Genomic DNA, 24,818 nt, shown 5'->3' with positions numbered 1-24,818 from the left:
AAACCCTACAATGTTTGGGTCCTTCAAGCTAACCCGAAAGCCTTACAGTGTTTGTTCCTCCCAATCAGCCCAAAATCCTTATAATGTTTGGGGTCCTTCCAACCAACCTAAATGCCCTACAGTGTCTGTTGCTCCCAACCAGCCCCTAGACTCTCAGGTGTTTGTTCCTCACAACCAGCCCCAAATGTTTCAGGGTGCTTTAGCATTTTGGAGGGGCAGAACTTGGGTACTTGGGTGCTGCACCTCCTTACTGGTGGTTTTCTGCCACGTTGGGTTCTGGAAGCAGCGGGTGGGGAAGTGCATCACATCTGCTGGGGTTCTCGCGGTCCTGCCCTCGCTTTTCTTTCTTACACTGTTTAAACGAGGCAGGGATCAGCAGGATGAGGGCTGCACTGAGTCCCAGCTCACTGGCTGATGCTGCCTTCTGCTGTTCGCAAGGCTCTTGGCAGGGATTTGCCACATGGTTCTGTACAAACAAAACCAGACAAACAGAGCTCTGGTTGGAGTGAGCCGCGGGCTCCGGCTGCTGTAGCGTCATTATGTCATGGTGACCGTAACCAAAGTGCCACAGCCTGCGTGACACGAGCTGGGGACAATGGTGTAGGTGAGGGTGGCAGCTCATGGTCACATCTGTGTGCTCCCCATGGGGGGAGGAGGGGAACAGTTCTGAAATGTCAGAGCTATGGGAGGATGCTTCATCACAATCCAACCAGCACCAAAGCAGGAGGGATCGTGTTAAATTCATGTTAAACTGAGACAGGGGAGTTTTAGGTTGGATATTAGGAGGAAGTTTTTCCCCTAGAGGGTGGTGAGGCACTGGACCAGGTTGCCAAAGGAGGCTGTGGATGCCCCATCCCTGCAGGCATTCAAGGCCAGGCTGGATGTGGCTCTGGGCAGCCTGGTCTGCTGGTTGGTGACCTGCACATAGCAGGGGGTTGGAACTGGATGAGCATTGTGCTCCTTTTCAATCCAGGCCATCCTATGATTCTATGATGTTACGATTCTATGAAATTCAAGCTAATGTCAGACAAAACAAGATCTGCTCATGGAAGTGTAAATCCTAAGAATCACCAGCAGCACTTCTGAGTGTGGCATCCCCTAGAAGTGCCTGCTCTGGCAGGGTGGAGATGTGCAAGCAGACTGACTGTATGCAGACACAGCGACTCCATATAACTCACAGTCACACGTTGCAAAGAATCTTTAATCCTCTCCAGCAAAGATCTGCTTTACACTTCTTAACTGCTATTGCACAACCAGAAGGCTGACGGACATTAGCACAATGCTTCCACCCAGAGGCAAGCAAAACAGTGGCACAGGAGAAGGGCTTGCGGGAAATCAGGGATCACTTCAGCAACTTGAACTTCTTCAGGTGTGGGTGCACTTGGTCCTTTGGGTAGGGTCTGAGCGCCAGGCAGCTGGGGATGTTCTCAGGCTGCTCTGTCCACACCTCGTGGTCAATGCTGTGCTGCTGCAGGGTCTGTGCCAGGGCGGTCAGAGCGGCTTCATCCGGAGCCTGGGGACAGACAAAGCGTGCTGTGAGGGCTGGCGGTACCCCTGGAGGTAACGAGTGGTTGGTAAGCAAACCAACCTGTATCAATTCTGCCTTAACATCTTTTATGCTCTATTACTTGATGCTTTTCTCCTTCTCCCCTGGTTCCTCATTGGCTGAGTACTTTAGGTTCACAATCTTCCTGACGCTCAACTAAACATACGGATATTGGATAAACATAAATCTTTGCTGGCTAAGCATAAACCTCTAATTATTTAATTAACTTCTAACACTTACTCCACACGTGGTCACTGTTTCGGGACATCTGCTTGTCCTTCCTTGCATAGAGATAAGCTCGGAAGGAGGATAGAGGGGAGTATCTTGATGCCTGCCTGTTGCATTCCATTCTTCCCACAGAGTGAGACAGTCTGGTCTTGTGTAGAAGCCCTGGCTTCTTTGATGTTTATTAAATCTGTTTTTCTTTTGTTGGGAGTCTCCTATGCTAACAGAACAACCCTACAATATGTTTTTTAGTCCCTAATACTATACCCACATTGTTTGGAACATTTAAAAACTATTGCAGTTTTGCAAGAAAGAATTAATCACATAATTCAGCAACTATGCTTCTAAAATATGCTACTAACATATACAGTACTCCTATTTTTTACATCAACTATTTCTAAGGGTAAGTTACAGAATACAAACACATTATGTTCTACTTCTTCAGATCAATTGCCCTTTTTAATATCTAATGCAGAAACAACATTCCATTCCCACATCCCCTCCCCTTCGGCCGGGCACTTCAGGTTCACAGTCTTACTGAAGGTTAACATTTGTTAATTACTTGTTAATTCGCACTTCAAAGTCTTTGTTAAAGAAAGAGTACCAAGGGGGGCTGCCAGGCCTTCCTCAATACCTTCTTCAGACCCTTCCTAAGGCATTTCACCACTTGTCCTTTCAACTTGTGCAGGATATTCTTGCAATGTGTGTAACACATCTTTTCATGCTGGCTATACAGCAGTTGTTGCTAGCTTATATATGTATGTATGTTGTTACTTATTTAACTTCTCCAGTTCTCTATTACTTGGGTCTTGTCTGCCCAGCACCAAATATTAGTAAGGCTGGACAGACAGGAGCTGCAGTACCTGTAAACCTGCTCCATCTACCTGACCTCTATGATTACAAATTACTTTGCCTATACATTAGGCATGCATTCCTAAGGAAGGTTCATCTAGAAGATAAGTGATGAAAACTTCAGACACCCCCAAAAAGAACTATGGCAGCAGAGACCATAAAATAAAAATCCTTGTTCTAATGCAGAAACAACATTTGATTCCCACACCAGGAACCTGCAGCAAAAGAACCACAATAATAAAAGGGCACAAGTAGGCTTCTCACGCATCAGAGAAGCCAGGGCCTCCACACGAAGTCGAAGTGCCCCATGACAGGAGCAGCTTGGAATGCAGCAGGCTGGTGTCAAAACACTTCCCCAATCCTCCTTATCTCCCCAAACACCAGTATATCATTAAAAGACACGATGCCCAACTTATCTCTATCCCAGAACCAGCAGATGTTCAGAAATAATGGCAGAGTGGGCAAATGTTACGATTTTGGTACCTATAAATTACTTCTAATAGGCATTCTCTTCCTGAGCATACAACAACGAAGAAAGTTCATCAAGAGGGCAAGCGAGGAAGACCGCTGGAGGAAGTAAAGACTGCTGAGTGGGCTGGCGTGGTGCTACAAGGACACTAGGTGGCTGCAGAGCCCACGAGATAGAAGAACTCTTTCTCACTCAAGAGTATGTACGAGCATAGCTGGTGCAGCGGCACAGAGTGCATAGCCATGAGAAAATACTAGGAGTTAGATAGGAGTCACAACGTCCTTGGGGCAGCACGTAAACAGCGGGCCCACATCTGCAGCTGTGCTCTGTGGATGTGGGGGGGGCTGACAAGGAAACTGGCTTAGCAGCCAGTTAATGCTGACTGAGCATTGGTTAAGGCTGAGCAGCCCACCTAGCAGCCAACGTTGTGCACCAATAGTAAGCGAATACATGTGTATTGAAAACCTATATAAGCCCTATGTGTGCAAGAATAAAGTGAAGCTTGGTCACTCATATTGAGTACTGTCGTGCTTCCCCACTGGAGAACAATCTAATTAGGACACTATCCGTGGCAAATGGCGCCCAAACAGGATGTGAACCTGATGGAAGACTGATTCGGGACCGGCGTCGCAGAAGCTGAGCCGGGGGCGGCATCGCCTAGAGCAACTGAGAGGGGTCTGCTCGGATCCGGAGGGCACGGAACGGAGCTCCGCTGATTTCGGGCGCTGCGGCGGTGGGATGCGGATTGCAGTGCACCATGGAAAAAGAGGTAGCCCTACACTTTTTATGACGCTTCTTAGAGAGGCGAGGGGTAGATACTCTCAGTAAGAGAGGGGAGCAGTCGTCTCCTAAAGGCATGACCGAGACCCTGGTGCGCTGGGCTCGGAAGAAGGGACATTTGTCAGAAGTGGTGCTGATCTTCAGCATCGACAAATGGCGTGATATTGGGAACCGCGTGTGGGAATCAGTCATTAATGCTGGAAAGCAAGAAAAATTATTGCGGACCCTTGAGCCCTTGTGGAGGTCTATTATTAACTCTTTGAAAGCTATGCAAGCCGAGCAACAGGTAGCTGCTGCAGCTCTGCAGGCACTGGCCGGTACAACAACTAATTCGGCTTCGGAGTTTAACGCGCCGGTTCGGGGTGTCACACACCCTGTGTGCTCCTCGGCAGGTCAGGTAAAAGCATCGGTAGAGGCAGCAGATGCTGACCTTTCAAATGACGCTGTTACTGAGTCATCTGCAGTACTGCAGCATGTAAAAGGGGCTAAAAAACTAATGAAGCCCTGGCGAGATGTGATAACTTGTATCAGGAGGTATAGGTTAGAACGGCAGGTAGCTGCCTCAGCTTCGTGCCAGTTAGAAAGTCTGCCCGAAGACGCTGGGCGCTTAAAGGTCGCGGGGCACTGCGTTTCGATGCCCCCCCCGGGAGGACCAGCTCCGCTCCGCACTAACGGCCTCTCGCAGGCAGGGGCTTCGGCGATCCCGTCTGCCCCCCCCAGGGACGATATAGAGGAAGTAAGTGAGGATGAGGGGCTGGACCTGCTTCCCCCTGATACAGAAGGGGGTAATGGGGACGGAGCGAACAGAGCCAGCGGCTCGGCGCTACCCGCTGCTCCGCGGGCGGTAGGCGGGGGCTCTCATGGGGCCGCGCCCAGGAGGCCGTCGTGGACTCCGCCTCGCAGACCGGCCCTTCCTCGTCCCGATTGGTCAGCAGTAGCAAGAGACGCTATCAATGCCGGGGATATGAAAATAGTAGAAGCGGTGAGTCAAGCGTTCCCTGTGCGGTTTGAAGTAGATAACGATGGAAATCGACAAGGAATCCACGTACCCATGGGCTGGAAAATGTTATCACGGCTTAGGGCCACAGTTAATGAGAGCGGGCTGCACGGAGAGCCTACTAAGCAGATATTGAACTATATATGGGGCAGCAGTGTATTAGTCCCAGAGGATGTCAAGGTAATTGTCCGAATGATAATGAGTCAGTCAGAGCAGTTGTTGTGGCAAGCCCATTGGCAGAGGCTGTGCGAGATCAGCTCCAATAGCCCAAGGGCTGCCGCAGATCCCCTGTTTGGGGTAACAGTAGAACAATTGATGGGCACAAGTCAATTTGCTGTCCCAGACATGCAGGTCTACTTGGGGCCCGAGGTCTGTTTGGAAGGAATGCGGCTAGCCCGACAGGCAATGGAGATGGTTAAAACATCCACTCCAACTCCCTCGTACATGTCTATAAAGCAGGGTCATGAGGAGACTTTTGCTGGCTTCATTGACAGAATAACAGAAGCCATAAATAGGGCGGATGTTCCGGAGTGGATGAAGGGCGCCTTGTTACGCCAATGCGCAATGGAAAATTGCAACGCCTCCACTCGGTCTGCCTTAATAACCCTCCCAATAGATGCAACTATCGAAATGATGCTAGACCGAATGAGCAGGGTACCAACAGGCCCCCAGGCATTCTTAGTGGAGGCGTTACAAGAAATAGGCAGTAAGTTGGTGGAGGCGCAAACCCAAGCCTTTGCTGCTCTCGTGCCTTTGACAAGAGGGGGAGGGCAAAGGACTGAGCGACCACGGAAAAACCAGGAAACAAATTGTTTCCATTGTGGAAAGACAGGGCATATGAAAAGGGAATGTAAGGGCAAGGTCTGGTGCAACAACTGCAACTCCGCCTCCCATAGCACGTTAGCATGCCGCTTATCGGGAAACTTCAAGCAGAGCGCAAAGGGCCGACGCGCGCCGACAACAATGGCAGCCCCAGCAGTAGCCCCTCAACGCCTCCGCCATCAAGCCCACACAAGGCAGCGGCACACGACAAAATTCATTCACAAGGGCCTCTGATCTTCGGCCAGCCACAAGGGGAAGCCTCGGCCTGGACTTGGCAACCGCAGTAGATAACCACCCTTCTTGACAACCGGCCTATCCGAATACCTACGACAACTCGCGGGCCTCTAGAGCTAAAAGAGGCTACCGTGGGTGCCTTGTTAATTGGACGTTCATCTACCGGTCTATGTGGTGTGACTGTTCTTCCAGGACTTACTGATGCTGACTTTGATGGGATTATACAGATAGTGGCGCAAGCACAGTTTCCACCTGTCCACATTCCTGCCGGTTCAAAGATTGCTCAGCTGGTGCCTTTATCTGTGCTTACACAAAGTATGCAGCCACTTACCTCGAAAGCCTGAAATGAGAATGGCTTTGGGACAACTGGAGGACTAGTGCTTCTTACAATGCCAATGCGTCAGCGACCCATCATTTCCGCCACCTTCCATTCTAATGGACAGTCATGCGAGTTACAAGCCCTTTTGGATACCGGAGTTGACATCACGATTGTTGCCAAGATTCTCATTGCGCAACCACAACCGTTCACTACCGAGCAGGAAACATTCCTGGAACGTACACTCCAGAATAAAGGACTGGTCATAGCTCTGGAAAAGGTGCAACACGAGCCTCTATGGAAGTATCTGGGCTGGACCATCACACAATCGCAGATCAGCCCACAAAAGTTGGCAATACATAGTGATATTCGGACTCTCAACGATGCCCAGAAACTTCTAGGCGATTTACAGTGGCTACGCCCCGTTGTCGGTATCTCCAACAATGATCTCAATGTACTACATCCCCTTCTAAAGGGCACCGATCCTGCCGCCCGCGTTTCGGTGACAACAGAGCAGCAGCATCTTATTGAAACTCTTGGGCATCTTATTGCGACACAGGCCATCGACCGTCGTGAGCCGTCTCTGCCCATAGATATCACTATCCTAAGTGGCCACAGGCAACTGCAGGGTGCACTGACGCAGTGCAAAAAGAAAAAGGGGGAGAGACCAGACATAAAGGTGCTGGAATGGCTGTTTATGAGCTTGCAACCAAGAACGGCAATCCAGCAAGGGATCGATAATCTCGCGGAATTAGTAAGAAAAGGACATTAGAGAGTACTCAGCATCTCTGGCGAAGAGCCAGGGACCATATATTTATCCCTCAAACGTGTGGACTTGGAGTGTATCTACAGAATTTGGATGAGCTGGCAGCAAGTTTGCTGACCTCAGGAACAGCCCTGACAGTACAATCTCTCGCTTCCCCAGCATTGAAATGGATGTCACAACAGCATTGGTTAAGAATACCTAAACGAAGTAAAACTCCTCTACAAAATGCTGTAACAGTGTTCACGGATGTCAGCTGGAAATCGCACACAGCGGCTGCAACATAGCATGAGAACTGTCAGTGGAAGCATAAGATTCTACAAGCGCAGCCCGGGGATTCCCTTCAAATCTTGGAACTCTCGGCCGTAGTATGGGCATTTATGAACTGGTCACAAAAATCTATTAACGTCGTTTCAGACTCCTTATACGTTGTAGGCCTGGTAGAAAGGATGGAGGACGCTAGAATAAGAGAGATTAATAATCGGCGCCTGTTTGATTTACTAACTATGCTACAGAGGGCGATTACGATCAGAGACGAGAAATATGCAGTAATTCATATGAGGAGCCACAAATGGGCAGAAGGACTGGGGGAAGGAAACCAAAAGGCAGATGACTTAGTAACAATATCCGTCCCCGTCAATAAGTTGGCACAAGCCCGTGAGGCTCATAGCACTTTTCATCAGAATGTGAAGGGCCTTCAGAAACTGTATGGAATTAGCTTAAATGAAGCAAGAGGGATTGTACGGGCCTGCCTGACATGTGCTGATCATGGCTCCGGCCTAGGGTTAGGGGTCAATCCTAAGGGGCTCGGTCCCGTGGAAATAAGGCAGATGGATGTAACTCATGTTCCCGAATTTGGTAAATTGAGATATGTACATGTTACCATAGACACGTATAGTAAATTTATCTGGGCCGCAGCCCAACCCGGAGAAAGGGTGTTGCACGTAACCCGACATTTGACAGCATGCTTTGCTATCATGGGGCTTCCACAGCTGATAAAAACAGACAATGGCCCCGCGTACACTAGCAGTAGTTTTCAACAATTTTGCAAGAAATGGGGGGTGCAACATGTCACTGGCATGCCTAATTCTCCAACCGGTCAGGCGGTGGTGGAGAGGGCAAATCAAATGCTTAAGAGGTATACAGGAAGGCTTCTGGAGGTAAGGGACCCTCAAGAGCACCTTGCCAGGGCATTGTATACAATCAACTATGCATCTTCGGGGACAGGGAAGAGACACCCGCCCAGACTCATGGGCGGGTACCTTCCCAAAGCAGCACCAAGCCATTCTTTGTAAAATACCGAAATCCTAAGTCAGGGATTTGGGAGGGCCCCTCAGAGGTGAAATACACGGGGAGAGGGTACATGTGTGCTCACCCCAACAGGTCCGCTATGGGTTCCAGCGAAATGGACTAAGGCAGCAGTGTCTACTGCTGATACTGGTGGTGTTTCAGGCGTCGTAGCCAGGGAATCTATGGGTGACTTGGGCGAATAAGACAGGTTAAACTGACATCTGTTTGAGTCTTCAATCGGCCACCGAACGGATAGGACGACTGAATGTGAATTAACAGGATTTAATGTTACCAATACTGGAATCTATGGAAATAGCTATTTTAATGTATTAGTAGCACTAAGACAAAACCTGGAAAGGAATCCCAGGCAAAGAGATGATCCTATATTATAGAATGATTAACTCTCTTTCATCCCATTAATCAGGAATTTAAAATATGATCATGCAGCATCTGAGACAAAGGCGCACGCTAAGAGAGTTAACCTTGATAGTTTATTCTGCAAGCAGGTGTTCCATTTGGCCTCTGTATCACGCACTGGCCATGTGGATGCAGAGTACAAATGGAAAATACCCTTCAGACCCTGAGAAGAATAAAAGCAAGAGAGATTCTGGAGTGGGTGAGAGAGGAAAAGTGCACCTTGAAGCAGGGGATGCCCTGCTGGCACTGCCTATCGCATTCACCACCACCACGTTTTTTCTCTCTCTTTTTCTGCAGATTGTTGGTTCTCGAGGGTCTGTTAATAATAATGCCCCTAGTTCTATCTGGCATGCAAAAGTTGCCTGACATTAATTCTCTATTAGCCCAAAGGTACAACCATGAGCATTCTAAAAGCATCTGTTGTACAAATCTTAGTGATCTTTCAAAATCAATATATCAGAATACATTAAAGTTGAAGATCTCTTTCAAGGCAGTGAGAGATTAACACAGAACAGGTCCCTCCGGGATTTATTTCCAGGTTGCAGAAAGTTGGGCTGCAGACCAAACACCTGTTTGTTCTTTTTAGGTTAACAGTATTTCTTGTCATGATACTATGTTTGCCTTGTTGCCTTTCTCACACTTATAGTATTGACAATCGAGGCCTTGATTGAGTTGTAATAACTGTATCATTAATATAATTACAATTGTATTATGAAGGGCATTGACAAAGCCGCACAGAAAGCTATGCTTGTACAAAAAGAAAAAGGGGGAATTGTTGGGGAATGGCTGCAAGAGCAGGGCGGCCATGAGAATATGTACGAGCATCGCTGGTGCAGCGGCACAGAGTGCATAGCCATGAGAAAATACTAGGAGTTAGATAGGAGTCACAGCATGTAAACAGCGGGCCCACATCTGCAGCTGTGCTCTGTGGATGTGGGGGGGGCTGACAAGGAAACTGGCTTAGCAGCACAGGGCTGAATGCTGACTGAGCATTGGTTAAGGCTGAGCAGCCCACCTAGCAGCCAACGTTGTGCACCAATAGTAAGTGAATACATGTGTATCGGAAACCTATATAAACCCTATGTGTGCAAGAATAAAGTGAAGCTTGGTCACTCATATTGAGTACTGTCGTGCTTCCCTGCTCGAGAACAATCTAATTAGGACACTATCCGCGGCAATTACTTGAGAGTTGTGTATACGTTCATTATCTCGTGAAGGCATTATGAATATGTAGGACCTGCGGAAATATAACGAGCTCTGGTCCCATGTAATCTCAGAAGCACTTATGGTGGAATTATCCCCAGTGCTTCCCAGCCCCGCTAACAAAGAATACCTGCTGAACAGTAACAAAACTTGGCTGTTCAGTTCCTCACTGCGATTCTTTGAGTCAGCTGGGCACTGCAGATGGGAACGTCTCTGCTCGGCTGCAGGACCCGTTGAGAACAGGACTCCCTGGGCGCCCCTGGAGAGTTCTCTGGAGAGACTCCTCACCTCAATCGGATCGCTGCGGGAGCAGACAGGGACCATCTGACAAAAGGTATTCTTTGCTTTCAAGTTCTGGGACTGGGCCATTGGAGGCTGCCCCGTGAGCCGGCTGAGATCGCAGGGTTGGTTTGGGACCACTGGGAAGCCAGCCGTGAGCTGGCTGAGGTCACAGGGTTGGCATAGAGAGGGTTGTTTGACATTTGGAAAATACCCAGCTGTAGGTTCGGTCTTGCTGATCATGTACGGGTTTTGAAATTCAGCTTCTGTAACTTTTTGCTTTGTTAAACGTATTGTCCTCTGCTTAATGCCTAAGGAAGCAGGTACACAACAACAGGACCCATTCCTATAAGCAAGCGTCCCATTCGTGGGGCTCAGTGCTGGGTAGATCAGAACTTAAGGCAATACCTTCACTGCTTTACTTTTAATTTCTGGAGGGAGTTGGATAAATTGTTTTAATGGTATACGGAATTACAATTGGTGGAGTTTGAGGCATCTTTGTAATAGTGATTCTTGTAAGTGTATGTTCATCTGAACTGCATATAATGGGTGGCAAACAGAGCGGGGGAATTGTGAAGCAGAGCCCCCTGGGATGTGTGCCGGCTCGCTGGAGGGATATTGGGGGACCTCCTGGGGGAAACGTAAATAAGAAAACTCTGATCAAATACTGTAACCAGTGGTGGCCATTGTATAGGCTGGAATCTCAGGAAAAGTGGCCGTTTAATGGAACTCTGAATTATAAGACCCTACTGCAACTTATGTTGTTTTTGAGGAGAGAAGGGAAATGGGACGAGGTGGTATATGCCGATATGTTTTTCACTTTACGAAACCACCCTGAATGGCAGAAAGGATGTAGAATTAACTGGGCTCCACAGGGTCCTTTAGTGCAGGCTCTAGAGAAAGATCAGAACAGGCCTAATGGAACGTTAAAGCGGTGTTGCTCAGCTTGCAACGTAGGAGAGAGGTGTCTGAGAAATGGAGGTGGAAAGGAAAGATTAGAAGACGATGTGTCTCCGCAGGCTGAGAAGCAGAAGGGATTCTCAGATGAGGAAGACCAGGAAGCAAAGGCAGTTCGAAAGGAGGCAGGAGCAGCCAGGGAGAGTTCTCAAATCACTACAAGAACTGGCAGCAAAAAGGAACCTGCAATACTGGCACCTCTATTGCAGGTTGTAGGACCAAAGGGACCAATGAAAATCAAGGCCCCACTCTCTACGGGTGATTTGGATAGCTGGAAGGAAGCAGTGAAAAGTTACGGCAGTGATCCCTTAGGGGTGGCAAAAAGGTTTGAGCTGATTGTTAAAAATCAGGATCTTAATTGGGGGGATATAGACATAATGCTCAATTTCATGTCTGCATCAGAAAAGCAGATGGTACTGAGGAATGCTCAGACTCAAGTGCAGACACGAATCACTGGTGCTGCTGGTGCCCTGTGGGGAAGGCCTGAACAATATTTCCCCTTCGAAAATCCTAAATGGAACCCAAACGATCCTGCAAAATATCAGCTGTTAAAGCAATACAGAGAGTAGATAAAACTTGGTTTAGAGAATGCAATCCCATTACCAGCAGCAAACTGGTCAGCTGTATATGCAGTCAAACAGAGGCAGACCGAAACTCCTACTGAATTTTTGGATAAACTCAGGTCTGCCATGAGAAAATACACTCCTGATCCCTCATCAGACAGCGGGCAGTACATGTTGGTGTCATTGTTTCTGAGCCAATCCTCTGAGGATATCAAGAAGGAACTTCAGAGGTTAAAAGCATCGGAATTAATGGACCTGGATAAATTAATTGAGGAGGCCTGGAGAGTGTATAGAAACGGGGATAGAAAGGAAAGAAGGAAACTGAGAAGAAGAAAAGCACTAGAGCATGGCCTGGGAACACAGAGACCACCACAAGGAAGAGGTAGGGGTGGTTCTGGAAGGGTCCAGGAAGGGTTTCGTCCCCCGCTGGACTGGAATCAGTGTGCAAACTGCGGGGAAATGGGACACTGGTGGAGAAGCTGCCCCAGGCTGAGGGGGTGGAGCCATCCGTGATGGCAGGGATGACGGGAACCAGGGGAGTCTACCCTAGCAGACCCCCTGGTTACACTGCAGCTAGGGGAGCAGGGTACAGAGGTTAATATTCTGGTGGATAGGGGTACCTCTTACTCTGTGCTAAATGAAGAAGTATCACCCATAGATGCTGATATTGTAACAGCAGTGGGAGTTACTGGCCAACCAGAAAAGGCTACTCTTTGAAACCAATTAAATACAGGCTGGGAAAGCAAGCAGGAATACATAAATCCTTGTACAAGCCAGGTTCTTTGATACTCCTACTCAGGTGAGACTTATTAGAACAATAGAACGCAGAGATTAAATACAGCAAAGGAAAATTGGAGCTAAGGGTCAAGGAAGACCAATTGATTGAAATTTTAAGCCTGGCTTGAACACAGATTGGGAACAATGTGATATCCCCAGAAATTATGGAAATCCTGAATGAGGAACATCTAGGAGCGTGGGTGTCAGGGATGTCAGAGCCAAAAATGCAGCCCTGATAAGTTAAAAGCATGAGCCAGCCCAGTCAGGATAAAGCAGTACCTTTTGAGATACAAGATCAAAAAGGAATAAAAGTGATAACAGATAACTTTCTGGAGTTTGGATTATTAATTGAATGTGAATCTGACTCTAACATCCCACTCTTGCTGGTGTAAAGTCAGACAGCAAGAGCTATTGCTTGGTGCAGGATCTGAGGGCCATCACTAGGATGGCTGAAGATACAGGGTGGTAAATCTGTACCCTTTATTAACCAGGCTGAGGAATGAGCAGGTATAGTTTACTGTCCTGGATTTGAAGGATGCCTTCTTTTGCCTGGCTTTAGCCAAAGGAAGTCCAAAGTTACTTGCCTTTGAATGGGAAAACCCCAATATTGGGAGGAGGGCTCGGTTAACCTGGACAGTGTTACCCAGGGTTTTAAGAACAGCCCTACAGTTTTTGGGAACCAGCTGCCTTGTGAGCTTGGGGCTCGGGCCCTCCACTCAAGATGGAACCTTATTGCATTTCGTGTACGACCTCCTCATTGCCACAATAACAAGAGGGCTGAGTACAGTGGACTGTGAGCATGCTTAATCTTCTTGGTTTAAATGGCTATCAAGTTTCTCAACAGAAAGCTCAGTGAATTCAGCAGCAGGTGATTTACATTGGATTCGAGATCTTGGGAGGACAAAGAAAACTTGGAACAGAACAAAAGGAAGTGATTTGCTGAACACCCAGACTGTAGATGGTAAAAGAGCTGAGAACCTTCCTTGGCATGACAGGTTAGTGCAGACTATGGGTCTATAATTATGGGCCTTTGGTAAAACCTTTATATGAATTACTGAAAAAGAATCAGTCTGTGCTGACATGGACTGGTGAGGCAAAGAGGGCATTTCAAGAATCGAAGAAGAGAGCTCCAATGAGAGCTCCAGCCCTAGGCCTTCTGGACAGTACAAAACCATTTTGGTTATTCTCCCCCTGTTTACCCAGCATCTTTCCTCAGTGAGCCACCTCTGAGCCAGTAGTGCACGACTGCTTGGAAACCATGGAGACTGCCTGTGCCAGTGGGCCAGAGCCAAAGGAGGAACCATTGGATGATGCTGAGGATTCCTGCTTCACCGATGGAAGTGGTTTTGTGAGACAAGGATATGCAGTAGCTACTACTGATAAGGTAATCAAAGCACAGCCATTACCTGTGGGGACTTCTGCTCTGAAGGCTGAAATAACTGCCTTGAGAAGAGCTTTAGAGTTGGCAAGAGGAAAAAGGATAAACGTATGGACAGACTCTAAATATGCATTTGGGGTGCTACATGCTCACGGTGCCATCTGGAAAGAGCGATGGTTGCTCATAGCATGAGGAAAACAAATTGAGCATGCCAAGGAAATCCTGCATCTATGGGAAGCTTTAAATCTACCAGAGTGACTATTAGATACTGCAGAGGACATCAGAAAGGTAACACTGTACAGGAGACTGGAAATAAGATGGTGGGTCAGGTGGCAAAACAGGCAGCTGAAGGAATAGAAATCGCTGTACTAACTTCAATTCCAGATGGTAAACTTCAAATCTCTAAACCTGAATCAGAACCTGCAAAATATTCTAGAGAGGATAGGGATTTAATTAATGATATAGAAGGAAAGGAGCAAACTGATAAGTGAGCATATACACCTGAGTCACAGAGATGAGGTAGATGGAGTAACGTATAGGTACAGAGACTGCAGCTCTTGTCTGTCCAGCCATCTGGAATACTTCTGAGCCTTGAGCTAAAGTTAAACATCCCACTCCTAAACAGTGTGATAATGCCTTTACAAATCAAAAACACTTGACAAGGATATCAATAGGCTCGTTATATTGGAAGACTACTAATTTTTGGTGCTGGACAGACAAGACCTGAGTGACAGAAAATTTAAGGAGGAGAAGTTAAATAATTAGCAATATACATGTATAGTTAGCAACAATTTATGTTTAGTCAGTATGAATATATATGTAATATCTTGTTGCATGCTCTACACATTGCAAGAATATCCTGCACAAGAGATTGATACAAGTTGGAACATGCCTGCCTGAAGAAGCAAAGGGAAGACCTGACAACCCCCCAGTGCCCTTTGCTTAACTAAGGGAGCGTCTTTTGGACAGAATGGAAGAGGCCTCGGAGAGAATCACCCTGGCGATACGATAAGGAGAGGACTGAGACGTCTTGGAAACAACAGAACGGCGACAAGATAGACTATGAACTAACAAGTGTCAGGATGTAATTAACAAATGTAAGCTTTCAGTAAGATTGTGAACCTGGAGTACCCAGAGAATGGGAAAACAGGGGAGGGGGGAAGCTTTGGGGAGACAAGGTACAAAAGCTGACATATTGTGTCCATAGGTGTGCTCCTGCTGGCTGGACGCCCACCACTGCAATCTTCACCAGAGCTCCTGTCTCCTAAAAATTATCTCAGACGTTTCTGACATTGTGGAAATACAATGAGCTCTGAATCACGTCATCTTAGAAGCGCTTACGGCGGAATTATCCCCAGTGCTTCCCAGTGTTGCTAACAAAGAATACCTGCTTACCGGTAACAAAACTTGGCTGTTACGTTTCTTAGCTCCAATTCTTTGAATTCTCTCCTGAGAGACCCAGACAGGCTGAGGAGTGGGGCCAGGAGAAGCAACACCATGTGTAAGGTCTGCACCTGGGTCATGGCAACCTCTACTGTTAATAATAGCTGGGAGGCAAAATCATAGTATCATTCCGGTAGGAAAGGCCACTAAGGGCATCAAGACCAACTGTCAACCTGATACAGGTTGGTTTGCTTAGCAGTAGTGTGGGAATCAAATGTTGTTTCTGCATTAGAACAATATGAGAATTTTTATTTTATGGTCTGCGCTGCCATAGCTCTTTTAGTTCTTTTTGGGGGTCTTTGATAGTTTTCATCACTTAGATGAACCTTCCCCAGGAATGCATGCTCAAATAATAGGCGAAGTAATTTGTAATCATAGAGTTTAGGTAGATGGAGTAGTGACTTGCAGAATCAAACTTTACAACCCAGAGATTAGGTTACAAAGCAGGTATGATTTCTTTGGCGAATGCACAAAGGTCGGGTGCAAGGTGGATCATTCCAACTACTTTGCACACCAGCAGGCAAAAGCGTCACAGATTTATAAGCAGATCTTATACATATTCAGAAGATTCCTTGGAGCTCGCCTATATATTCATTGTTTTTCCAGGAGCTCATTTACATGCTGTCCCCCCCTCTGATGAGTGTACAGTCCGTAGCGAGGGTCTCCACCTGGTGGTCGTGGGGATGAAGTCAGACATCTTCTTCAGTCTGACCTTTTTTTCAGCCCCCCCATTCAAACTGGTCAAAACCAGTTGCTTTAGGCTGTTCTTCCCCTTATGTTCACACAGTTCCTTTCGTCCTGACTGCAAAGAGGTTGACATGTCCCACTGGTCTTCCCTTATTGGTTTTCTAAGTTTAGTATACTTAACCCTTATGTGAGTGGCCCTGGTTTACCCAATTCCTGATCTCACTAGGTTTACAAAGACTGCAGCTCCTGTCTGTCCAGCCTTAGCCTTACTAATATTTGGTGCTGGGCAGACAAGACCTGAGTAATAGAGAACTGGAGAAGTTAAATAAGTAACAACGTACATATACAAGCTAGCTGTATAGCTGTATAGCAAGCAATTAACACATGTAAATAAGATTGTGAACCCAGCCAGTGGGGAAACAGGGCAGGGGGGGAAGGCACGGGGGGGAAACAAGGTACAAAAAACTGTCATTGTGTCATCAGGGCTGCTCCTGCTTGCATGACACCCGCCACTGCAATTGTGAATAAAATCTGCTTTTATCAGAGATGCCATCCTGACAAAATTATTTGGATATTTCCAACAATTTGGGGGATCATCCTGGATTATTATTGCCTCTTTGGGGGTCCCCCTACTGCCCTGGACAGGATAGGTGCACCCCGCTGATTTCAGCAGTCCTGTCCGGGTGGTGAGGTCACTCCTTGGGATGGTCGATAGGAAACTGAGACTGCTGGATAAAGAACAGGATCTGCGTAAGCCAAGGGGCAGGCAGGCACGGTATTGATCCCTGCAGACCCAGTAACTTCGTGCACAGACCAAGGTAAGGGAATTTAACTCTTGCCGTGGGGTCGGTGGAGACTCGGGTGAGTCTTGGGAGGGAGCTGTTGGTGTGCGGCACCCTGTGCACTTGATGAAGTGCCAGCAGTGCACCCCTATTGAATCTGAGAATTGGAGCGAGGTGCTCCGGAGGGATTGGCCCTAAATCCGAGAATCGGAGTGTGGTAAACCTGTGAGCTGGGGAGTTCACAGCAGCATTCTGGTGGGATGGGGAATAGGAGCTTCCAAGCACAGGGGAAAAGGGTCCCCAGATCTGTGCCTAGAGATAGCCCCTTGGGAAAGAAGCTTCAGAATTGGAAAATAATCCCCAAACTAGGGAAAAGATGTTTAAATCCTGCATGCAGACATAGCCTAGAAAGCCACTACAGGGAGAATCATTGTTTTGACCAAAACAAGGGTCTGATGAAGATTGGGCTTCTCAGACTTTGAATTTATATGTAAACAGTAAGACTCCTTTTTCTGAAACAGAATTGACTTATGCTGCTTAATGGGTGCAAGAAGTAAAACAGTTCCTCACAAGAAGGAGTTGAAGTTCAAAAGAAAATGAAAAGAGAAACAGAAAGATCATAACTGGGATCCCTTAGATAACCTTCCCCCCCCTTTCAATTTCTAAAGCAGCAGTGACCTCCCTCTCCAGAGAAGGGGAGTGGCTGTGCTGCTGATCCCAGGCAAGGTCCTGGAGAGAGGATGCGCTCTCAATTACTGAGGGAGCTGGAGCAATGTGAATGGGACCTGGAGAGTTTTCCTTTCTCTAACACTAACCTTACTGATACTTCGCTGTATCCTCTTAGGGAAGCCTCCTTATGTCAAAGGAAATAGGGTATGCTAATGCCTGCTGTTTTTACTAGCAGAAAAGTTAGGAGTTTCAAGAAGGAAATGAATTCCTTAATTGAGGATCCTGTAAGAGTAGCAGAACAATTAGATCAATTTCTAGGGCCTAATTTCTACTCATGGATAGAAATTAAGTTTATCATTGATATGTTGTTTATTGGAGAAGAAGGAGGTGCGATTAGGTGGGCAGCTATGCAAGAAAGGAATACAGAGGGAAGGTTGAGCCCTGGAGGGAGGCAGAGAGAAGAAGGATCCTGAGGATAAATTGTACTGATTATTGTCACTGTCTTTGTGATTGTTCAATGTTTATGTTGTGAAAGTGTTATGTTATGTTATGTCGTGTAAGAGGCTGTTATGGAACAAGGGGTGTCTAAAGTGATACAAGAAGACCCCCTGGGTTGTATTTTGGCTCACTGGAGAAACATTGCTGGTGAGCCAGGGGGAATACTGAATAAGAAACCAGGAACATAAATGGAGTAATGGGACCAGATTTATAATTGAGTGCCCTAATCATGAGACCAAGTGCTGGGTGTTTGTGGAAGTTGAAGAATTGTATTGTTTGGTTTGTGGATTTTGAAGGGAGTGGGAGAAACTGTTTTGATGGTACATGGAAGTGCAATTGTTGAATGGTACATGGAAATGTAATTGACGGTACAAATAGTGCAACTGGCTGGGGGGGAGGGAAAAGGGGGATGGCAAAAGGGTTAAGGAAAACAGTGAGTTTGGGATATTAGAGTTTGTGCCAGCACAAGAACACATCCCCCACTCTGCCCCCCCCCCCTTGTAAGAACAACTGGAGCGAGAGAAAAGCTGGGGGCCGGAGCCTCCCGCTGTAACTGCAAAGGGTGCAGTGCTGTGAGTGGATGGGACGGAACACTGGAAGTGAGAATAGCCTTCATCTGCAGAGATCTAAGGAAACCTGATATCCCAGTGTCAGCACTGGAACCTGGGCAGGGGAGGGGGTGAAACTGAAATATAATGTTAATAGTTTCTGTAATGATGAAAGTTTGGAAAGTGAAAAAGGTTTGGGAAAGACAAAAGGTTGAGGAAGGCAAAGTTGAGCAAGGGGTAACAGGGATGTCCTTAGCGAGAAGAAGAGGTAAGGGGGAGCCTGGAAGGGCTCAGGGAGAGTTCCACCCCCACTGGACTGAAAGTAGCTGGGGAGGCAGGGTAAAGAGATTTATTTTCTGATACGGGTGCCTCTTACTCTGTGCTGCATGAAGAATTACTGCCCGTAGATGATTTTTGTAATAGTTGTAGGAGCTACTGGCAAGAGAAGTTTACTTTTTGGGGACCAATCAAATACAGGCTAGGAGAACAAGTAGGAATATATAAATTCTTGTACATGTCAGGTTCTCAAAAAACATTACTTGGGCATGATGTATTAGAACAGTTGAATGTAGAGATTAAATTCAGTAAAGAAAATTGGAGCTAAGTGTCAAGAAAATCCATGCATTTTATTAACCAAGTTGAGGGATGAGTAGGTGGGGTTTGCCATTCTGGATTTGAAAGACACCCTGTTCTGCCTGGTTTTGCCAAAGAAAGTCTAAAATTATTTGCCTTTGAATAAGAAAACCCCAGTATGGGGAGAAAAGATTCAGCTAACCTGGACAGTGTTAGCCAGGGTTGTGAGAACAGCTCAATGATTTTTGAGAACTGGTCAACTCATGAGCCTGGGACTTGGGTTCCTCCATCCCAGGGTGGAACTTTACTGCAATATGTGGATGTCACGGAAACAAAAGAGGACTGTGTGCAAAGAACTGTGAGTTTGCTGAGTTTCTTGGTTTAAATGATTATCAAGTTTCTCAACAGAAAGCAGAAATAGCTCATTTTGTATGAGATTACAGCAGGATGTCAAACCTTAAGGACTGTCAGGAAAGAAGCCATCCGCCAAACCCCTGAGCCACAAACTGCCAAGGATTCCATACATTCCTAGGAATGACAGGATGGTGCTGACTGTGAACGCACAGCTGTTGGTAAAGCCCCTTTATGCTCTTTTGATGGGGAGGCAAGGAGGGCATTCTATCAGCGTTAACAAGAACTCATCAAGACCCCCTGCTTTGGGGCTATCAGCACTTCTGGCTGTTCTCGCATAAAAAACAAGGAGCAGCCTTGGCAGTCCTTGCCAAGAGCCTTGGACCCTATCAAAGGGCAGCGGTGCACTTCTCCAAACAGCCTGATGAAGCGAGTAAGGGATGGCCAAGGTGCTTGAGGGTGGTGGCTGCACTAGTGCTCAATATCCAAGAAGCCAGTAAATTTACACTAGGCCAAAGAATAACAGTTTTAATATCTCATACAGTGTCTACTGTATTGGAGGTAAAAGGGGGGCACTGGCTCTCACCCCGAAGGATCCTGAAATACCAGGCCATCCTGGTAGAGCAGGATGATGTAGAAATAATTGTAACTAATATTATCAACCTTTCCTTAGCAGAGCTCCTGGAGAACCACTGTTTCATGACTGCTTTGAAACAACTGAAGCTGCACATTCCAGCCAGTTGGACCTGAAGGACAAACCCTTAGAAGGTGCAGAAGACACCTGGTTTACTAACAGTAGCAGTTTTGTGAGACAAAGAAACCGTAAGGCAGGATATGCAGCAACTGCTACTGACAAGGTAATCCAAGCACAGACATTCCCTGCGGGGACTTTCCCTCAGAAGGCTGAAATAACTGCCTTGACAAGAGCCTTAACTATATGGACAGATGCTAATTATGTATTTGGGGTGCTACACATTCATAGCACCATCTGAAAAGAGCAAGGATTGCTCACATACAAGGAAAACAGCATGATGTAAAACTATCAAAGAGCGTGGCTATTATACATTGTAAAGGACATCAGAAAGGTAACACTGTACGGGAAACTGGAAATAAGATGGTGGATCAGGTGGCAGAACTGGTAGTTGAAGAAGGCTTTAATTCCAGATGGCAAACTTAAAATCTCTGAACCTGAAAAATATTCTACAGAGGGTAGGAATGTAATTAATGATTTAGAAGGGAAGAGAGCAGGCTGACAGATGGGTGCACACCCAGATAGACACATTGTTATGTCCTTTAGTATTTTGTGGAAATTGGTTTTAAGGGAAGACAAGAAAATATATTGGGCAAACAGACACTACAAAGTATCCTAGTACCAGGAACAGGGTACAAATGGACCTACTGGGAAAGGGAACGTTCCAGGGCAATAATGGCAAATTGATTTCTAAGAACTCCCAAGAAAAGGGGGGTATCTCTGTATGTGGGTACTAACTTGTACCTTTTTACAGTGGCTGGAGGCATTCCCTTGTAGAACTAATAAGGCACATGGGATAACTGAAGCGTTGTTAAAGGAGATTATTCCAAAATGCTGAGGAACCACTTGATCTGTCAAGGAAAGTACATCGTTGAAAGTTAAACTCATAAAGAGAAGATGAGTCGGTTAGTAATTTGCTTTATCTCAATGTACATGGGAGATGTTTTAGCCTAGGAAGATAACTCCTTTTTTAGTAACTTCTAAAACTTTAAACTTATCTGATTGCTGGGTCCGTACATGACTACCAAAGGCAGGATGGAAGTACCATGGTTTGGGATCCTGTCACTAAATTGGTCTGCTCAGTACAAATATAAAAGTGGTCAAAGGGATCCATATACTTAGGTGCAGGTGAGGAAGCTACTGTTAATAGCACTATTATTCTAGGACCAAAATTCAACCTACTTTGGATCAATCTTACATTTCCAAATTTACATTAAAGAAGGGCTTCTGATGGCTGTGGGGGGACGAGAGCTCGAAAATCTGTGCCAATAAATTGGAAAGGAGATTGTATTGGAGGATTTTTAGCACCTCCTACAAGCATCCATCCGAAAGAACTCCCATCAGATATAGGGAGAACTACGTGGGGCCAATATCAAAATACGAGTAGGAAGCCCCAATATATTAAGTAAAGACTCCACAGGCCAAGAAGAGGTGTCCTCCCTATCTAAAGTCGTACTATAGAATAGAATGGCGCTGGATTTGTTGACTGTGAAGGAAGGGAGAGTGTGTTCCATAATAAATCAAAGCTGTTGTGCCTACATAAGCAAAGATTGGAGGGTCAAAAGAGATCTAGACAATATCTGGGAGCAAACAAAAGCCCTAGATGAAGGATAATACTGATTGCAGAACAGCTGTCTCTGAACTATGGGACAGACTTACTAACTGGCTACCAAATTTCAGATAGCTGAAACAACTTTTCTTAGAGTATTGCTCTGCTCTTTGTGGTAGCTTTCACATGTTCAGTGCTAAGGTGCTCAATGTGCTTATATCAGAACACAGGGAAGGAATACGAGAAGTGGAAGAGGCATAAACTGAGACAAAAGATAGAAAGCAGGGCCTACTTTTAGAAATCATTCGAGAGGAATGGGGTAGTCTAGCAGATAGGTGTCTATGCTAGATCAAAGAAAAGGGGGGAATTGAGGCATGAAGGGGTTAAATTACAGAAGTAAGTTAAGTGAATAGAATGTGAACAAAGATAAAGGAAGTTTCAAATATATGGGTGTTATAAAATTAAGATAAGAGAAACTTGGTATGACTCTTGACAGCCCAAGGACTTTAGGCAAGGATAAGGGGAACCGCAGGACAGGCTGAAATCAGTTAGGGGTAGCCCCTCCTGGGATGGTTAAAAGTTGATAGTCAGGAAGACTGCGAGCCCTCATCCAACGACCACCAGGAGAAGCCTCCCATAGCTTTCGCAAGGACAAGGAGTCAGGACCATATGCAAAGGATTTCTCCAGGAAATCTGTTGAATACGTGTGAGCTTGACCTTTATACATAACGAGCTTTTGCTTGTCAGTGTGCAAGCTAGGAGAAGCGATCCCCCTTTCACCTGGCGCATGCACAGTGCTGAATAAACACATACTGCTTTATAGGCAGTCTTACATTACAAGGGGGAATGGTTTTAAACTGAGACAGGGGAGGTTTGGGTTGCATATTAGGAGGACGTTTTTCACACAGAGGGTGGTGAGGCACTGGAACAGGTTGCCCAAGGAGGTTGTGGATGCCCCATCCCTGGAGGCATTCGAGGCCAGGCTGGATGTGGCTCTGGGCAGCCTGGTCTGGTGGTTGATGACCCTGCACATAGCAGGGGCTTGGAACTAGATGGTCATTGTGGACCTTTTCAACCCAGGCCATTCTATGATTCTATGATGGCCTCATTCAGGTTATACAGTTTGACTCCACACACCAGGGGGCAAAATCATAGTATTGTTCTGGTTGGAAAGATCACTAAGGGCAACAAGCCCAACTATCAACCTGATATAGGCTGGTTTGCTTAGTAAAAGGGATTGGTACATTAGTTTTAAGAAGCAATATATTAGTTCAGCAAAAGGAATCCATAAGTGATAGTTCTAAAACTTTCCATTTCAGGTTCAGTGGGTGAACTTCTTGTTTTTCCTCAATAATTGTGCACTGGGGATATAATAGCATACTTTTATCTTCTGCCTCAATGATTTTGCCTTATGAGAAGTACCAGAGTCACAACAGAATACTTTTATCTTTTGCCTCAAAACATGCAAGGACATTTTCCTCGGGTTCCACAGACATTGTTTTTAAAAAGTGGCTCCCTATGGCCTAATAGGCAATGGAAATCTTCCAAGCTGGGGAAAAGTAAATGAAAGTGAGTCAAAACTTTATGTGACGAAGATGATGGTGAAAAAAAGAAAGAAGTAGGGGGGTACTTGACCAACCTAAATACCACTGAGCATGCCCAAAAGGACATTAGCACTTATCTATGAGACCTTGAAAACAAGTGCATATGTATGCCAACGTCTCCCCTGAGCTTCTCTGCTCCAGACTGACCACCGCAGTGCCCTCAGCAGCTCCCCATCACACTTGTGCTGCAGATCCCTCACAGCTTCGCTGCCTTTCTCTGCACATGCTCCAGGGCCTCACTGCCTTTCTCATAGTAAGAGCACAGCACTCGAGGCATGGCCTCACCAGTGCCAAGTACAGAGGAACGCAATACTACCGACACAAGCCAGGAAAATAACTGAGTACAGCCATGCAGATAAAGGACCTGGGGGAACCCAGAGCCGAGAAAAGACCCCGCCCCAAAATGGCCGCCGCCCGCTCCCCTCAGCGCGGAGTTCCCGCCATGCCCCGCGCACCTCCAGCACCACGGTGCGCATGGCGCCGCCCGCCGAGAGGTAGGCACGGGTGTCGGGGTGCTGCCAGTGCGCGTGCGCGGCGGCCAGCGCTGCGTGGCACCCCTGGGCCACCACCGCACCCAGCGACCACGAGCGGGCCAAGTCTCCCCGCAGCACCACGTACTGCACCAGCGCCGCCGTCGTCGCCGCTCCCGCCGCCGTCCCGGGCGCCGCCATGCTGCTGTACGGAGAGGCGTGGCCGCGCATGCCGGGTGCAGAGAGGTACGGGCGCCGCCATTTTGTTGTACGGCAAACGTGAGGGCGCGGTGCTGACGTAGTTCCGGTGGCGCCGGAGCGCGAATTTTGAGCGCTGAGGTGAGAGCGGGGCCCTGGGGTTTGGGGCGGTGGGGGTTCACGCGTTCCTTCACCTCACAGATCTTCCTCGTGAGGGGTCCCTAGGCTGCTCGGCTCACACCCTCTCCCCCCGTCTCCCTGAGGGCTCCTTGTTTGCTGTCCTCAGGAGGCTACTCAGCTCTGTCCCACTGAACCCTCAGGGGGAATCCCCAGGCCCTGCTTCTTCTCCTTATCCTTCTGTCTCTCCCTGTATGAGGCCCCTAGTTCACCTGTCACCTCCCTGTTCCCATGTGGGGACGGCCTGAGGGGTTCCTGTCACCTCCTTGGGGCTGGTGTAAAAGGGTTTATGGGGGTATGGGGGTGTATGAGGGTATATAAAGGGATTTGAAGTTTATAACGTGCTGTTTCAGCCCTCAGGACTGCCCCTGTGTGAGGCCAACCCCGGAGCCAGACCTGCCCCCAGGCTTCATGGAGGAAGGACATAACAGTGATGGGAAGGAAAATGCCCTGTGTGGAAGATCTCTCACTGCTGCCTCCCGGGATGGAGGAGGGCGAATGTCTGCGGTCCCACTTGCACAGAGGAAGGTGGAAGGAGGGAAAGTGTATTCAGGAGATGGTGAGCTTGTAAAGGTCACTTTCTGTATGATATGCAGTGCTACAGACTAGGGGCAGAGTTCAGTCTGGAGCAAAGGGGGCTCAGGGGAGAC

General features: G+C 47.1%; 3 protein-coding genes across 3 annotated transcripts in view; 2 read left to right on the top strand and 1 right to left on the bottom strand.

Moving 5' to 3' along the window:
* Nucleotides 1-1,183: 1,183 nt before the first annotated feature.
* On the bottom strand, nucleotides 1,184-24,047 carry PTRHD1 (peptidyl-tRNA hydrolase domain containing 1). Its single transcript, XM_085218266.1, has 2 exons — nucleotides 23,779-24,047; nucleotides 1,184-1,513 (listed from the first exon to the last, which is right to left on the bottom strand). Exons 1-2 carry the CDS (start codon nucleotides 24,022-24,024, stop codon nucleotides 1,343-1,345), a joined length of 417 nt encoding a protein of 138 aa, XP_085074392.1. The 5' UTR covers nucleotides 24,025-24,047; the 3' UTR covers nucleotides 1,184-1,342.
* Nucleotides 3,464-9,827, top strand: LOC146545116 (uncharacterized). Its single transcript, XM_085218259.1, has one exon. The coding sequence runs from the start codon at nucleotides 3,949-3,951 to the stop codon at nucleotides 5,923-5,925; it is 1,977 nt and encodes a 658-aa protein (XP_085074385.1). The 5' UTR covers nucleotides 3,464-3,948; the 3' UTR covers nucleotides 5,926-9,827.
* CENPO (centromere protein O) overlaps nucleotides 23,980-24,818 on the top strand; it is a 6,751-nt gene continuing 5,912 nt past the window's right edge. The window contains exons 1-2 of the mRNA XM_085218265.1: nucleotides 23,980-24,132; nucleotides 24,522-24,727. Of these exons, the coding sequence (XP_085074391.1) occupies nucleotides 24,580-24,727 (148 nt within the window). The 5' untranslated portion in view covers nucleotides 23,980-24,132; nucleotides 24,522-24,579. The remainder of the gene's footprint in view (nucleotides 24,133-24,521; nucleotides 24,728-24,818) is intronic.

The sequence above is a fragment of the Meleagris gallopavo genome, chromosome 2 (genome assembly GCF_905368555.1).
Source record: "Meleagris gallopavo chromosome 2, MGAL_WU_HG_1.1, whole genome shotgun sequence".
NCBI classification, from domain to species: Eukaryota; Metazoa; Chordata; class Aves; order Galliformes; family Phasianidae; genus Meleagris; species Meleagris gallopavo.
Note: the sequence above shows the minus strand (reverse complement) of the source record. Positions and strands in the feature narration are given on the sequence as shown.